We start from the raw sequence: 16,530 nt of genomic DNA on the forward strand, positions 1-16,530 counted from the left end.
TTCAGCTTTAGCATCATTCCTTCCAAAGAACACCCAGGACTGATCTCCTTTAGGATGGACTGGTTGGATCTCCTTGAAGTCCAAAGGACTCTCAAGAGTCTTCTCCAACACCACAGTTCAAAAGCATCAATTCTTCGGTGCTCAGCTTTCTTCACAGTCCAACTCTCACATCCATACATGACTACTGGAAAAACCATAGCCTTGACTAGATGGACCTTTGTTAGCAAAGTAGTGTCTCTGCTTTTGAATATGCCACCTAGGTTGGTCATAACTTTCCTTCCAAGGAGTAAGCATCTTTTAATTTCATGGCTGCAATCACCATCTGCAGTGATTTTGGAGCCCAAAAAGATAAAGCCTGACACTGTTTCCCCATCTATTTCCCATGAAGTGATGAGACCAGATGCCATGATCTTCGTTTTCTGAATGTTGAGCTTTAAGCCAACTTTTTCACTCTCCTCTTTCACTTTCATCAAGAGGCTTTTTAGTTCCTCTTCACTTTCTGCCATAAGGGTGGTGTCATCTGCATATCTGAGGTTATCGATATTTCTCCCAGCAATCTTGATTCCAGCTTGTGCTTCTTCCAGTCCAGTGTTTCTCATGATGTACTCTGCATATAAGTTAAATAAGCAGGGTGACAATGTACAGCCTTGATGTACTCCTTTTCCTGTTTGGAACCAGTCTGTTGTTCCATGTCCAATTCTAACTGTTGCTTCCTGACCTGCATACACATTTCTCAAGAGGCAGGTCAGGTGGTCTGGTATTCCCATCTCGTTCAGAATTTTCCACAGTATATTGTGATCCACATAGTCAAAGGCTTTGGCATAGTCAATAAAGCAGAAATAGATGTTTTTCTGGAACTCGTAAATGTTAGTTACTTTTATGTGGACAGAAGGAGGTCGGGAGAGGGAAGGAGAGAGGGAGAGAAAATATTTCGTGCAAACTCCTGTCTCTCCACTACTGGGTAACATTGTTAAGAACAACACAAGTGCTCACTAGGTAGTTTTTGAATCAGTGAATGAATGGGTACCCTCTGGGACTATTAGTTACACTGTTACTCGAAGGCAAAGAGATGGACTAGATATCTTCAGCTCTCTTTCAGTCCTAGGGTTCTGTGGTTTCTTTGACTACTAAAAATTGGTTAGGTTGCAAATTTATTCTGTAGTCTTAAAAACAAAATACCTTCACATAAAAGGCAGGGAGAAAATATTCCTCAACATGTCCAGGAAAATCTAATAAATATCTTCAGTAATATGGATAAGCAATGCAAATTCATTAAAAAGGTGTGTACCAGTGGCACTAACTTGTGGCTGGAAGAACTTGAGTTGTGTCAAAGTTTATTCTATCCAACATTAGCTGTCTTGGTGTCCATTGTGCACATATGAAGGCAGGCGGCTGCCTTTCTGAGGTATACTCTCTTGCACTGATCAAGAAAAACTGCTGAAGTCATGAGGCTGCTCCAGGCAGAGCCCTCATGTGAGTCATATGAAAGCTCCCGCACTGCTGACCTCTGGCAAAAAAGGGAGTGAACAAGGACAGGAGAAGCAGAGGGAGAGAGGTTCAAGTGCCGGTGTTCTCCTTGAACCTAGAAGATTATGGGTCAAGAGCTGTGTGCAAAGGCTCTGCAGCCTGGATGCAGCTGCCATCGCTGTTGGGAGGGAGGCAACGCACACAGCTGTCAGAGGAGTGCGCCTGTGATGACGGAGGCTGCGATCGAGGTATTCATATCCCAGGAGCATCTCCCTCTACTGATAAACAGAGTTCAGAGGCTCCCTTTCTGTAGCAGGGTCTGCTTTTCCTGCATTAGGACTAAGGCAATAAAAAGAAAATTCTATTAAAGTCACAAAGAATGTGTGGCTGTTGTTATCAAATTCGGGGATTTTCTTTTAAGCCAAAAGGGAAAAATAACCCTATGCTTTGGGCTGCACGAAATTCACTTGCCTTGCAGTCAAGAAAGTTATTCTCTTGAAATCTCTGAAGTACTAAATTAGCGAGCTGAACCTCAAAAAACAAGCTGCGGTATTTGGTATCCTATGGATTAAAATTTTCAGTTAATTAGCTCATGGCTATCAGCAATGCTGTACAGGAAAGTTATTCCCCTAAAGAGGTAAATTAAAGGGACAAGAAAAAGAAAAGTCTAGGTTTAACAGAAAAATTGGAACCCATCCATCAGAGAAATTTAGGTTAACCTAAGTGTCTAAAGACAGATTTTTTAGGTAAAGAAAGAATGTTGTGTTTTAGCAGTTGATATCATTATGGGTTTTTTGTTTTTTTAAAGGAACTGATGTTCAAGAAAGGTACATTTTGAAAGTGTGGGAAGCTTAGAAAACATTTGAAGAGTTAACATCAGGCAAATAAAGAAAAAGCGGTTTATGCTAGCCGTTGTCTTGACTTTGCATAAATTTTATTCCTGCACTTTCCTTTTTCTCTAGCTAACAGACCTAAAAGAAGCATCATGTTCCATGACTTCATTTCACCCCAGGGGACTTCAGGCTGTGCATGCCCGGAAGTTCAAGAGTAAAAGGCCACGGAGTAACAGCGATTCTTTTCAGGAAGAGGATCTGAGGCAAGGTTTTCAGTGGGTGAGTGAGCAGCTGATGTTGATCAAGAGGAATTTAATGTGTACTTATCTAGGAAGGCTGGCCCTTTTTCCAAGACAATTACTGAGCAGATCTTCCCAAGCACATTCTGCAACGTTGTCTAATTTCTGTGGGGGAAAAAGTCAACACTAAAAAAATGCTCTTTTCTTTCCCCCCTCCTCACTCCTCATTCCCCTTATGCAGAGGAAGAGCCTCCCTTTTGGGGCAGCTTCATCTTACTTGAACTTGGAGAAGCTGGGTGAAGGTTCTTATGCTACAGTTTACAAAGGGATTAGCAGGTAAGTGACTCATTAGCTGGGAGAGACTTTAGAGATGAGGATTTCACCCCCAGGATTTGACATTATGAAGCCAGCTGACACATGGTAGAAATTCAGGACCTATGCAAGACCCCACTGTCAATATGGAATGACATAATGACTGAAGCAGCCTTGAAAGCAGACAGACTTCCCGTGCCCCAATTAAAATCAGCCCACTAAGATGTTTATCAGCTTTTCCTCCTTTTGAGTCAATTCAAATTAAACTTTCTCAATTACTGTCCATCACTTGGTGGGGAGTACAGTGGATAAGGTGTCATATCCTTCCTGAAACACGACAAGGGTTTCAGTAGCACCCTTGAGTTTGCTCCTTCCTTCTTTTACTTTGCCTTCTTAGAAGATACTGAAGTTGGTTTCTACAAAGTAAGACCTAGTACGCAAAGATTGATTTATCCTGGGTTTTCTACACTTGCAAATTACACAAAAATGGCTGGAGAATAAAAAAGACTGTTAATCCAGAAAGCGAATACCCATTTTGGTTAATAAAAACTATGTTAAACATATTTGAGAGAGTCATGAATTTCACTGCTTTTTCAAGGTGGGATAGTCAAGAAGGTCTGATTTCCTTAATTTACGTTACTCCAGTGGAGAAAAATAATGGCTCAAAGTGGTTTAATGTTAATTTTTAACAATTTAATATAAATACTACAAAACTAAGTATTTATTATGTATCTTAATACTTGTGGTATTGTTTTTACTTGTTAAAGGCGAGTTTGGAAGAGATACCATTTTAAATATTTTATGTAGAAACAAGATTTAACTCACTTCCATAAAGTATCTTAGGAACTAAGAATATAAAAAATTTCCTTCAAAATATTCATCCTAGTAACAGAATGAAAAAATACACTAGAAATATATACTCTGTCCAAGTTCACAGAGATGTATGTAACAGTATATTAATTGCAGCAAGACTTATAATAGAAAGAGTGAAAGCCTGGTTACCAATATCCATTAATGGAGGACTGGCTAAATTATTACTATATAGTGAAATAGTATGCAAACATCTAGAGTATAAGATAGACATATATGAAGAAAAGCAAGTTACAGAACAATATATGATCTCATTTAGGAAAAAAAAGCACTGTTCATGTATAAATTTGTATGTGCTTAGAGGCATCTGGAAAAGTCTAAAAGGGACTATTGAAAGTAGCTACTTTTAGTGGTTGAAACTGGAATGGAGGAAGATCACTCAAACTTTTCACTGTATTTCTTACCATAAAAGTGTTACATTCATAATTTAAAACAAGTTAAAACATACCATAAAGATAGATGTCAAGAAAGCATTTTATAAATTCAACATCAATTACTAGTTTTTAAACTCTGAACAAAATAGGAATAGAATGATAATTACCCATCATGATGTAGAGTAATTTCAGATCAACAACTTCTATACTTTTTCTTTGCTCAATACTAGTGACATCACCATTAAGTTAGAGTAGGGCAAGACTGCCCATTATTTTCTATTGTTAAAGATTATCAGAAGGATTCTAGCTCATGCAACAAGGAAAAAAGACTGAATATAATTTTTATGGATTATAGAATTGTCTACTTAAAAAAACCCCAAGAGAATCATCTAAGAAACTTGAAATAGTGAGATAGAACAACTAGGTCATCAGTTATAAAATCAAAATATACTTGTTAACAATTGCCTTATGTATTAGCAATAAGCATTTAATGGAAAATATTGTAGGGGAAATTATTCTTAAAGTAGCAACAATAAAAAGTCGTTAGCATTAAAAAATGGGCAGGATTTATATATAAGATTTACTAAAGGATATAAAAGATTTGCAAAAGCCAGAAAGGCATTCATTCTACTCGTATTTATTAAGCACTTACTATGTTGCTGCTGTTGGTTAGTCACAACTTACCAACTCAACCAACTTACAACTAAATTAGTAAGTCGTGTCCATTTCTTTTGCAACCTCATAGACCGTAGCCTGTCAGGCTCCTCTGTCCACGGGATTACCCAGGCAAGAATACTGAAGTGGGTTGCCATTTCCTTCTCCAGAGAATCTTCCTGACCCACGGATCAAACCAGCATCTCCTGCATTGGTGGGGTGGATTCTTTACCACTGAGCTACCAGGGAAGCCCTACTTACTATGTGCCAGACACTATTTTAGCCAATAAGGATTCATTGAAGAAAAAAAGTGATAAGTACGGAGTGTATGTTCTAGTGATGATGAGAGAGGCAATAAACAAACTCTTTGACCAAGTTTGTCAAAGAGTGAAAATGTTGGGAAAGAATAAAACAGGGAAGAGGAATCGGGAGTGCCAGCATGGGGTGGTGAATTACATTTTAAACAGAGTGATGAGAGGCAGGCTTACTGAGAAGGGAACACTTGAACAGAGATTCTGACAAAGGTGAGGCATGAACTGCGTGGGTGTGTAGTGGAAGAGGACCTCAGACAGAGGGAACAGCAAGCAGCAAACCCCTGAGGCAGGAGCATGCCTGGCATTGGAGGCAGTGGGTGGAAGGACTTGAAAGTAGGAGGAGTTGCAGATACAGTAGGGCCATTGTGTAGGATCTTGTAGATCATTCCAGGGACTCTGTAAGGACATTTAGATTAAAAAATCTAGTAATACAAAGATGTTAATGATTCTATAATTTAGAATTTTAATGCATTCTAAATATGTTCAAACGCTATAATAATTAAAATAGTGTAGCATGAGTACAAGAAAAGACAGATCAAATAAATATGATTTGTAAAGCCCCAAAGAGTCACAAATCCAAATATTAGTAAGATCTAATATACAATCACTGTTCATGGGGTTCTCATGATTGTCGGGAGAAATATCAATAACCTCAGATATGCAGATGACACCACCCTTATGGCAGAAAGCGAAGAGGAACTAAAGAGCCACTTGATGAAAATGAAAGAGGAGAGTGAAAAACTTGGCTTAAAACTCAACGTGTAGAAAATTAAGATCATGGCATCTGGTCCCATCACTTCATGGCAAGTAGATGGAGAAACAGTGAAAACAGTGACAGATTTTATTTTTTGGACTCCAAAATCACTGCAGATGGTGACTGCAGCCATGAAATTTAAAAGACACTTGCTGCTTGGAAGAAAAGCTATGACCAACCTAGACAGCATATTAAAAAGCAGAGACATTACTTTGCCAACAAAGGCCTGTCTAGTCAAAGCTATGGTTTTTCCAGTAGTCATGTAGGGATGTGAGAGTTGAACTATAAAGAAAGCTGAGTGCCAAAGAACTGATGCTTTTAAACTGTGGTTTTGGAGAAGATCCTTGAGAGCCCCTTGGACTGCAAGGAGATCCAACCAGTCCATCCTAAAGGAAGTCAGTCCCGAATATTCACTGGAAGGACTGATGCTGAAGCTGAAACTCCAATGCTTTGGCCACCTGATATGAAGAACTGACCCGCTGAAAAAGACCCTGATGCTGGGAAAGATTGAAGGCAGGAGAAGGGGACGACAGAGGATGAGATGGTTGGATGGCATCACCAACTCGATGGACAAGAGTTTGAGCTAGCTCCAGGAGTTGGTGATGGACAGGAAAGCCTGGCATGCTGTAGTCCATGGGGTCACAAAGAGTCGGACATGACTGAGGGACTGAACTGAACTGAACTGAAAGGAGTTGAAAAAGAAAACATACAAGAACTAGAAGAATAAACAAGGGAAGTCTATATAACTTTTGGACTAGAAAGGTCTGTCTGTACATAACACTGAAGTCAGAACCTATTAGGGAAGATTGGACATGTTCATGGTGGCCCATCTATCCAAGTACATTCTGCTGCTGCTGCTGCTGCTGCTAAGTTGCTTCGGTTGTGTCCGACTCTGTGTGACCCCATAGACGGCAGGCCACCAGGCTCTGCCGTCCCTGGGATTCTCCAGGCAAGAACACTGGAGTGGGTTGCCATTGCCTTCTCCCATGTGTGAAAGTGAAAAGTGAAAGTGAAGTCGCTCAGTCACGTCCGACTTGTAGCGACCCCATGGACTGCAGCCTACCAGGCTCCTCCATCCATGGGATTTTCTAGGCAAGAGTACTGGAGTGGCTTGCCATTGCCTGAGGACCCCTCAATTCTGAGGTACTTCAATAGAGGTTCACTGAAACAGTTACCATGGTCAAATTGACACAGGTAACCCTAGATCAAAATATAATGTGATCCTTCATCATAGGTGCTCTCAGCATCTTTAAAATGTTGATGTATAGCATGACTGTCTAAAAAAGATTAAGAAAAATTTTAAAGTAAAAGCATTTTCTAAACATATTTGACTTCCCTGGTGGTTCAAATGGTAAAGAGTCTGCCTGCAATGCAGGAGACCTGAGTTCAATCCCTAGGTCAGGAAGATCCCCTGGAGAAGGAAATGAAAACCCACTCCAATATTCTTGCCTGGAGAATCCCCTGGATGGAGGAGCCTGGAGGGCTACAGTTCATGGGGTTGCAAAGAGTCAGACATGACTGAGTGACATCATTTTCACTTTCATATTTGACCAGAAAATTTTTAGCATAGGGGGTGGGGAATATTTCACAGACCTATTCTCTGAGTAAAGCATTTTAGAAAATACTGAATGTCATAAGAAATTGAAAGTTTAAAATTTCAAAGAAATGATAAGGCAAACAAAAGAAATTGGTAAGAGGTATATGCAAAATACCTCCCCCCAAAATGGACAAATAGGGAAACTACAAAAAAAATAAAAGACCAATAAGCTTATTAAAATTCAGTTCCACAAGTAGTTGAAGGAATAGAAATTAAAATGGAATCATCCTTTTAATCTTTTAAAAAGACCAAAACTGAAGATAAAGGCATGCACCTGATAAACAAGCCCCACATTTGTGGAAGTATGTCAAAGGGACCCAGAAGCCAAGGAAAGGCTCCCAAGGAACAAATGTGGAAATTGAGCAACAAAATAAAATAGTATTGGGTTGTAAGCCAAAGTATAAAATGAGTACCTGTGAGTCCAAAGTGCTATGAATAAGTAGTTTGGTTGATTAATAAATGGGAGAGAAGAGGCCATTTCCAGACAATTTAAGTCACTATTCTACCTTCAAGCTGGCAGAGCATAACTTTCTACTCTTTAAGTGTGGGCTACTGAGAGTGACATTCCCCCAAAATACAGTATGGAAAGGGATTAGGGCGAGAATGAATTTACAGTGAAGAAACCTGATAGATATTACCTGAGCCAAGTGATTAAGGCCACATCAAAAGTCATGTATTATGATGACAGCATGTACCCCAACACAATGTGACAAAACCAAAACCCATGACCATGGTCTAATCATAAGAAAAACATCAGAAAAATTCCAATAAAGAGGTATGCTACAAAATACTTGACCAGTACTCCTCTAAATTGTCAGTGTCATCAAAAACAAGGAAAGTCTGGGAAAGTGTCACAGCCAAGAGGTGCCTAAAGAGACATAACAACTAAATGCAATGTTTGTCCTAGATGATATCATAGAATAGAAAAAGGACATCAGGTAAAAACTAAAGAAATCCTGGTAAATCATATTTCAGTACCGAAATGTATCAAGTCAACCTGTTGTATACCTTAAATTTACAGGGTTATATGTATATACATTGTATATGAGTATACAATGCTATATATCTCAATTTTTGAAATGACTAAGAGGTAAATTGATTTTCATACATTTATACATATCTAGAAAGAATAGTTTCTGTGAGAAAGCATTTTGAAATGAAATTGGAAAGTTGTAATGTTATTTTAAAAGGAAATATGCAACAGCAGATGAATTTTTTAAACTTAAAAATCATCTACTGTGTAATCATTCCATCACTTTGGCATAGCAATATGCACACGTGCATTTTGTCTTTCACTTGCACGTAGATTGTTTAGTTACAAATATGGTGTGCTTGCTGTTATGTACTCTATTTTTCATATTATCATAAACTTTATGACTTTTTAAAATTTAATTAATTTAATTTTTTAAAAGACCATACTGAGTCTTTGTTGCTGCGTGGGCTTTTCTCAAGCTGCGGTGAGCAAGGGCTATTCTCTAGCTGCAGTGGCCTCTCCTGTTGCAGAGCACGAGCTCAAGGGCATGCGGGTTTCAGTAGTTGCAAGGTGTGGGCTCAGTAGTTGTGGTTCCTAGGTGCTAGAGCACAGGCTCAATAGTTGTGGTGCATGGGCTTAGCTGCTCTGTGGCACGTGGGATCTTCCCAGACCCAGGAATCAAACCTGTATCTCCCCCTGTATTGGCAGGCAGACTCTCTACCACTGAGCCACCAGGGACGCCTCATGTTTCTTTCTATATGCCTCTGGACTTAACTTTTGTTATGAATGCAAAATATTCTACTATACTGATGTACCACAAATTTTTTAGCTGTTTCTCTAATGTTGAACGTTTCAGTTATTTCTTTTTTTTTCTATTGTAACTAACACAACAAACAATGTCTTTCATTACTTGGAATTATTAAAATCTTTGTTAATTAACATTATTGGGAAAAATCCCGAGTATGATAATCTCAAGGCTTTTCATATGTATGATCATGTTATGGTGGTGGTTTAGTTGTTAAGTTGTGTTTGACTCTTGCAAGCCCATGGACTGTAGCCTGCCAGGCTCCTCTGTCCGTAGGATTCTTCAGGCAAGAATACTGGAGTGGGTTGCTATTTCTTTCTCCAGGAGATCCTTTCCACCCAGGAATTGAATCCAGGTCTCCTGTATTGCAGGCATACGTTGCAATACTGAGCTATGAGGGAATCCCATGATCATGTTGCAAAGTGGAAGTCATTCAGTCATGTCTGACTCTTTGTGACCCCATGGACTATACAGTCCATGGAATTCTCCAGGCCAGAATACTGGAGTGGATAGCCTTTCCATTCTCCAGGGGACCTTCCCAACCAACCCAGGGATCAAACTCGGGTGTCCCGTATTGCAGGCGGATTTTTAACCAGCTGAGCCCCAAAGGAAGCCCAATAATACTGGAGTGGGTAGCCTATCCCTTCTCCAGTGGATCTTCCCGACCCAGGGTCTCCTGTATTGCAGGTAGATTCTTTACCAACTGAGTTAGTTATACTCTCCCAAATTTTACCAATTTACAGTGCAACCCACAAGAAGCAATACAATTTTACTGCAAAAAACCCTAAAGAATTCCTAATAAACTATGGACTTTAGTTAATAATTATGTATCAATATTGCCTCATTAATTCAACAAATGTATGATACTAATATAAGTACGATAACAACAGAAGAAAATGGATGTGAGGTATATGGGAACCTTTTGTACTATCTTCTCAACTTTTCTGTAAATCTAAAACTGTTCTAAAAAATGAAATATTGAAGCAATAACAATGAAAAGCAAGGAATCTGTCTGGTGTCAGTCAGTGGGTGCTAGAATGGCCAGCCTCATGACCAGTTAGTGGTGCGACCACTCTGTGACACAATTTGGGAACATGTGTGCAAAACAATAAAAACTTGTGTGCTACATACTCTGATTTAGCAATTCTATCTCAACCCTGAAAAAATAACAGAGGCTATGTGAAAAGACTTATGTGCAAATACAAACAAATATGATTGTCAGGGTATTTTTATAACAGTCAAAAGTTAGAGACAATATTAAAATATTTGGATCTGGCAAAACACATTGTAACATATTTATCTGATAAATGTTATTATTAAATATCACATAATACAAGAATGATTAGAAGTCAAATGGAGAAAAAACTAATAATATGATATAAAACCTACTGTATTAAAAAAAAACAGTATAGTTACACTTGCATTAAAATCGTCTCTGTTTTCTGGCATTTAGCTCACATCAGTAAACAGAACAATGAATAACTGAAGAGTAGGAGGCGATGGAGAGAGAGAGAATGGTGGGACTGGGCAGGTTGGCACCCCACTCCAGTACTCTTGCCTGGAGAATCCCATGGACGGAGGAGCCTGGTAGGCTGCAGTCCATGGGGTCGCTGAGGGTCAGACACGACTGAGCAACTTCACTTTGACTTTTCACTTTCATGCATTGGAGAAGGAAATGGCAACCCACTCCAGTGTTCTTGCCTGGAGAATCCCAGGGACAGGGGAGCCTGGTGGGCTGCCGTCTCTGGGGTCACAGAGAGTCAGACACGACTGAAGTGACTCAGCAGCAACAGCAGCAGGATCTGATTGTAAGAATTTGACTTTTATTCAGGATGAGATGTGGAGACAATGTTGGGTTTTGAGCACAAAAGTGACTTGTTTTGACTTTCACTTTAAAAAGATTCCCTGGACTACCGTTGGGAGAAGATAGTGGGGGTACAAACATATAAGCAGAAACTCTGTAGGAGTTCATTACAATAGTTCAGATGAAAAATAAGGATGGCTCAGTGGTAAATAAAAGGAACAATATACATCGGAATATGAGGATGGCTTTGTTGGGTTTGTCTTCTGTGCTTTCCTGAATTCTCCATCTTTTCTGTAATGAATATATATCACTTTGGTAAAGAGAAAGCAATGGTTTGATATATACATGTGACTTTTAAAACTTTTTATTTTGAGAAAATTGTACATTTTATATGCTGGAATAAAATTTGAAGCAAAGTTACTTTTGTTAAGCCATCTCTAGTATAAATTGCTACTATGAGGCATGTCGACAAATGTATGCCCTTTCCCCCGACTCTTCCAGGATAAATGGACAACTAGTGGCTTTAAAAGTCATCAGTATGAATGCAGAGGAAGGAGTCCCATTTACAGCCATCCGGGAAGGTAAGAACAGTAGAGTGGACCCAAGAGATGTTTTAAGTTTTTGATTTGATAAAAACACATTGAATCTATCCATTCAGCATCTAGCTTTTATAGAAGTAATGTTGTAATTGCAATTTTATTCTTCACACCAGTTTTCCAAATCATTTTATTACTTACTCTTGAAGAAATTAGAATTCAAAACTATTATATTAATTGACCCAAACTATGAACTCAGTGAGTATTTACTAAATATTGTCTGTGAGCTTGGTCCCATGCTGCGTGCTAAGGCCATATCTATAAAACCCTAGAAATATCCATACAAAGGAGAAAATTAATGTACTTACAAATCCTCAGTAAGCAGCTTACCTGAAAGTAAGTTCTTTAGATAGTATTTGAAAAACTCTCTGGAAAAACATGTATTTTTAGTGTTATGCCTATATTTTCTCTGAACCTCAGGTGGTAGAGCAAGTAGATGAGAAGTCTGGTGTCGGTAGGACTTGGGCTTGAATCTTAGAGGTCTACAGATTACTAGTGCTGTGACCATGGGTAGATTACTTTTCCTATGTAAGACGTCTATTGCAGAAAGACGATTTGTTGGTCAGTCTCTCAGTCGTGTCTGACTCTTTGTGATCCTGGGGACTGCAGCACGCCAGGCTTCCCTGTCCTTCACCATCTCCCGGAGTTTGCTCAAACTTCTCTCCATTGACTCAGTGATGGCATCCAACCATCTCATCCTCTGTTGTCCCCTTCTCCTCCTGCCCTCAATCTTTCCCAGCATCAGGGTCTTTTCCAATGAGTTGACTCTTCCCATCAGGTGGCCAAAGTATTGGAGCTTCAGCTTCAGCATCAATCCTTCCAATGAATATTCAGGGTTCATTGACTGGTTTGATCTCCAATACCTATTTCTTTGAGTTATTATGAGGGTTAAGTGACAATATGCATAAAAACACTAATCACAGGATTCATCTTCAGAGTTCAACATGTTGGCAAATATCATAACCTTTTTGCTCCTTTCTTTTAGTGATGTCTCGTTCGCTATCAAGATAACTAAAAATTTATAATTTAAAAATCAAGAAGCCAGTACAGTGAAAATAAATCATTAAAATGCAACTTATTAGCCTTCTTACATGAGCCATTTGAAATAAAATGATAATAGAATAGTATCTTTTTCATCAAAAACCCAGAGAAATGGCTCCTCTCTGGTCTTGCTTGTCCCCTTTTAACAACTTCATCTTCCCTTTTTTAATGAAGCACATACTGTACACAAAGCATACTGCAAGGTGTTGTGAAAGATGAGAAGAAAGATCTGATCTTTGCTATATATCTTTTCAGTTGTAACAGAGCAGATGGTTCAGGTTGTAAGCAGTGTTATGATGAAGGTAAAAAGGACCTTGTAAACTGAGATGAGAACCAATCAGTCTCAGTATGGCTAATTGAGTCAATAGATTTTGAAGTGAGCTTGGAGGATGGGTCATGCAAACAGGCTTGGGAAAAGCAATTCAGAAAATGAGTTTATAACTGAATTTGATGCCATTTTCAAAAGACTTCCAGAGCCCCTGGGAAATATGTCATTCTGAATTTCAGTAGAAGGACCAAATGGCTGTCTGATTAGCCGGGGCTTCAACCTGGTAGGATCAGGTGCATTCTGGAGGAAAGCGTGTTTTTAAGTGTTTAATATAATGGACTCTGTATTTACTGATGGACATATTAGTGGTCCCCATGAAAGGATGATCAGATTTAGAAAGAGATGTGTGGACAGGCTAAGGAGCATTTCTGAGCATAGTAGGCATCCTCAGGCGGCCAGCATCAGGCCTGGGTCTCTAGGCCCAGGTTCGCCCTCTTCTCACAGCGTTTCCTTTGCGAGGTGCGCTTGCCTGTTGCTACAGGCCTGCCTTGCTCAGATTTTCTCCGCAGCCAAGTTTTTTTTCAGGTTGACATTTGACTTTAAACAGCGAAAACTTTGCCAGTTTTGCTAACAGATGGTTCTCAGCATGGTTCAGAAATGCTGGATCTGCATTGTTCTGTATGCTAAATGTTTCTTTTATTTCTTATTTACTGAGAAAGTGCCTCTCCATCACAGGTGTTTGCAATTACATTTAGTATTCAACTGTGGACTTTCTTGGTTTGTTTTATGGACTTACCTTACTGAATGCTTTGCTTGTTTAATATGAAAAACCACAAAAGGATTTTTTTTGACACACTGGAGGTTGTTAGGCATCCAGTTTCCAACAACGCATGTTTCTTTTTTCACCAATGTAAATGCTGGGAGCCCTTGATAGAGGAGCCCTCTCTCTTCAAGAAGACAGAAGGCCTCATTTGAAAACTTTGGCACTGTCCCATTTTTCCTGTAAGAACTTTAAGGATGTGAGGCCAGGGAGACAGGAGGTTAAATGAGAAGGGCTGGAAGGCAAAAGAAGAACAGCTGGAGTTTGTTAGTTAAAATCCAGGGTCACTAGCTAAAAAGGCAACCGAAAGCCACGTGCAGAAAAACTAAATGAGCAATGCAGACTTCTCTAAAAAGCCTTGAAGTAGGAATTACTTTTCCTGAGCAGTTTGGCTGCTCTAATGGTGTATCAGCCAAAGATTCATTGAGTAGGATTTTATTCCATGTGCAGTCTCTATATGTATAGGTAGAAAGCATGTGGCAATTTATTAATCTGGTCATTTGGAATATTATTTGATTGTAACATGTAATATAATGAAATTAGCAAAAGTATGCACAGTACTAAGGGCAGTATACCTTAATACATGTGCCAAATATTTTTCATGTGTTAACCTCTTCCAGTCCTTTGGAGGTAGATATTATTATGATTCCTGTACAGAGCTGTGAGTCAAGCAAAATCTGAGTCAAAATCCATATGGGAGAGTGTATGGATTTTGACTTCATACACAAACACCTGGCCACCTACTATGGCTAGGTATTTTGCCGACTGCTATATACACAACAGTGGACACAATAGGCATATTGCCCATCCTTATTCCTTTGCTAGTTAAAAAGATTAACCACCTTCATTGAAACTTACAGAATCTTTCCCAATGGGCTCTATATTTTAAACATTTGTTTTTGCAACTAGGAGATAGCACTTTCATTGGAATAGGCTAATATGATGTTTTTATATAAGAACATGTTCCCTAGTTTTATTAACCTATGTATCAATGTCTTAATAATGTACATTATTTTAAATATCTGTCTATAAAAATAGAAACTGTTTAAAAAGCACTTCCAGGACTTTCAGCCCCTTAGCGGGATTCATTAGGAAGCATTCATAGAAATAATCTTTTTTGAGGACTGGGCACATAATATAATCTTCCCCCAACTTCAATCTTTTTTTTGAACCTTTACGTCAACTCTAGTTGGTAAAGTGTGTTTTTGTCGTAGTGATGAAGGAGTTTGAACTTAAGAGAGGTTAGATAACTGGTCAGAGGTCACAGAGCTAGTAATCAGAGGCATTACATATTCAAATCCATTCTATTCTATTCTAAAGCCTTTCTACTTTATTACAGTAAAGTTAGAAATCCTTAACTCAAAGGATTTTTTCCTTTTGCAAAAGTAAAACTAAAAAATCAAAATAGAAATCTATTTTATGAAGCATGTTGTATAAACATTAAGTAAATGCAAGAGAAACATTTTAAAGAAAATATACAATATTGTGTATTTATCAATTCTGATTCTTTCATATGCTCTATAGCACTATAATTCCAAATCTTTAAGTTAGAAAATGGTTTCAGCTGAGAATCTTTTAATATCATTCTCTAGTAGAAAACATTACGGAGTAATTATTTTCAGTCCATATATAAGAAAAAGCCAAAAACAGACAAAGGCACCTCTACAAGGTGATACAGTGAAGTCTTGTTTTTGCTCACTCAGTCGTGTCCGACTCTTTGTGACCCCACGGACTGCAGCATGCCAGGCCTCCCTGTCCTTCACCATCTCCCGAAGCTTGCTCAAACTCATGTCCATTGAGTCAGTGATGCTTAGTTGCTTAGTCATGACTAATTCTTTCCAACCCCATGGACAGAGGAGCCTGGAAGGCTATAGTCCATGGGGATTCTCCAGGCAAGAATACTGGAGTGGGTTGACATGCCCTCCGCCAGGGGATCTTTCCAACCCAGGGATCAAACCCAGGTCTCCCTAATTGCAGGCAGATTTTTTTTACCATCTGAGCCACCAGTTCAGTTAGTTCAGTCACTCAGTCGTGTCTGACTCTTTGAGACCCCATGAATTGCAGCTCGCCCGGCCTCCCTGTCCATCACCAACTCCCAGAGTTCACTCAAACTCAAGTCCATCGAGTTGGTGATGCCATCCAGCCATCTCATCCTCTGTCGTCCCCTTCTCCTCCTGCCCCCAATCCCTCCCAGCATCAGAATCTTTTCCAATGAGTCAACTCTTCACATGAGGTGGCCAAAGTACTGGAGTTTCAGCTTTAGCATCATTCCTTCCAAAGAACACCCAGGACTGATCTCCTTTAGGATGGACTGGTTGGATCTCCTTGCAGTCCAAGGGACTCTCAAGAGTCTTCTCCAACACCACAGTTCAAAAGCATCAATTCTTCGGTGCTCAGCTTTCTTCACAGTCCAACTCTCACATCCATACATGACTACTGGAAAAACCATAGCCTTGACTAGATGGACCTTTGTTAGCAAAGTAGTGTCTCTGCTTTTGAATATGCCACCTAGGTTGGTCATAACTTTCCTTCCAAGGAGTAAGCATCTTTTAATTTCATGGCTGCAATCACCATCTGCAGTGATTTTGGAGCCCAAAAAGATAAAGTCTGACACTGTTTCCACTGTTTCCCCATCTATTTCCCATGAAGTGATGGGACCAGATGCCATGATCTTCATTTTCTGAATGTTGAACTTTAAGCCAACTTTTTCACTCTCCTCTTTCACCTTCATCAAGAGGCTTTTTAGTTCCTCTTCACTTTCTGCCATAAGGGTGGTGTCATCTGCATATCTGAGGTTATTGATATTTCT

At 39.2% G+C, this 16,530-nt stretch overlaps 1 protein-coding gene across 1 annotated transcript in view; it reads left to right on the top strand.

Annotated features, from left to right (window-relative positions):
* The first annotated feature begins 1,369 nt into the window (after positions 1-1,369).
* Positions 1,370-16,530, top strand: part of CDK15 (cyclin dependent kinase 15) — a 102,108-nt gene continuing 86,947 nt past the window's right edge. Inside the window, exons 1-4 of the mRNA XM_061381692.1 lie at positions 1,370-1,715; positions 2,430-2,579; positions 2,781-2,875; positions 11,498-11,577. Coding sequence (XP_061237676.1) covers positions 1,593-1,715; positions 2,430-2,579; positions 2,781-2,875; positions 11,498-11,577 — 448 coding nt within the window. The 5' untranslated portion in view covers positions 1,370-1,592. The remainder of the gene's footprint in view (positions 1,716-2,429; positions 2,580-2,780; positions 2,876-11,497; positions 11,578-16,530) is intronic.

Source organism: Bos javanicus, chromosome 2, assembly GCF_032452875.1.
Source record: "Bos javanicus breed banteng chromosome 2, ARS-OSU_banteng_1.0, whole genome shotgun sequence".
Classification (NCBI taxonomy): domain Eukaryota; kingdom Metazoa; phylum Chordata; class Mammalia; order Artiodactyla; family Bovidae; genus Bos; species Bos javanicus.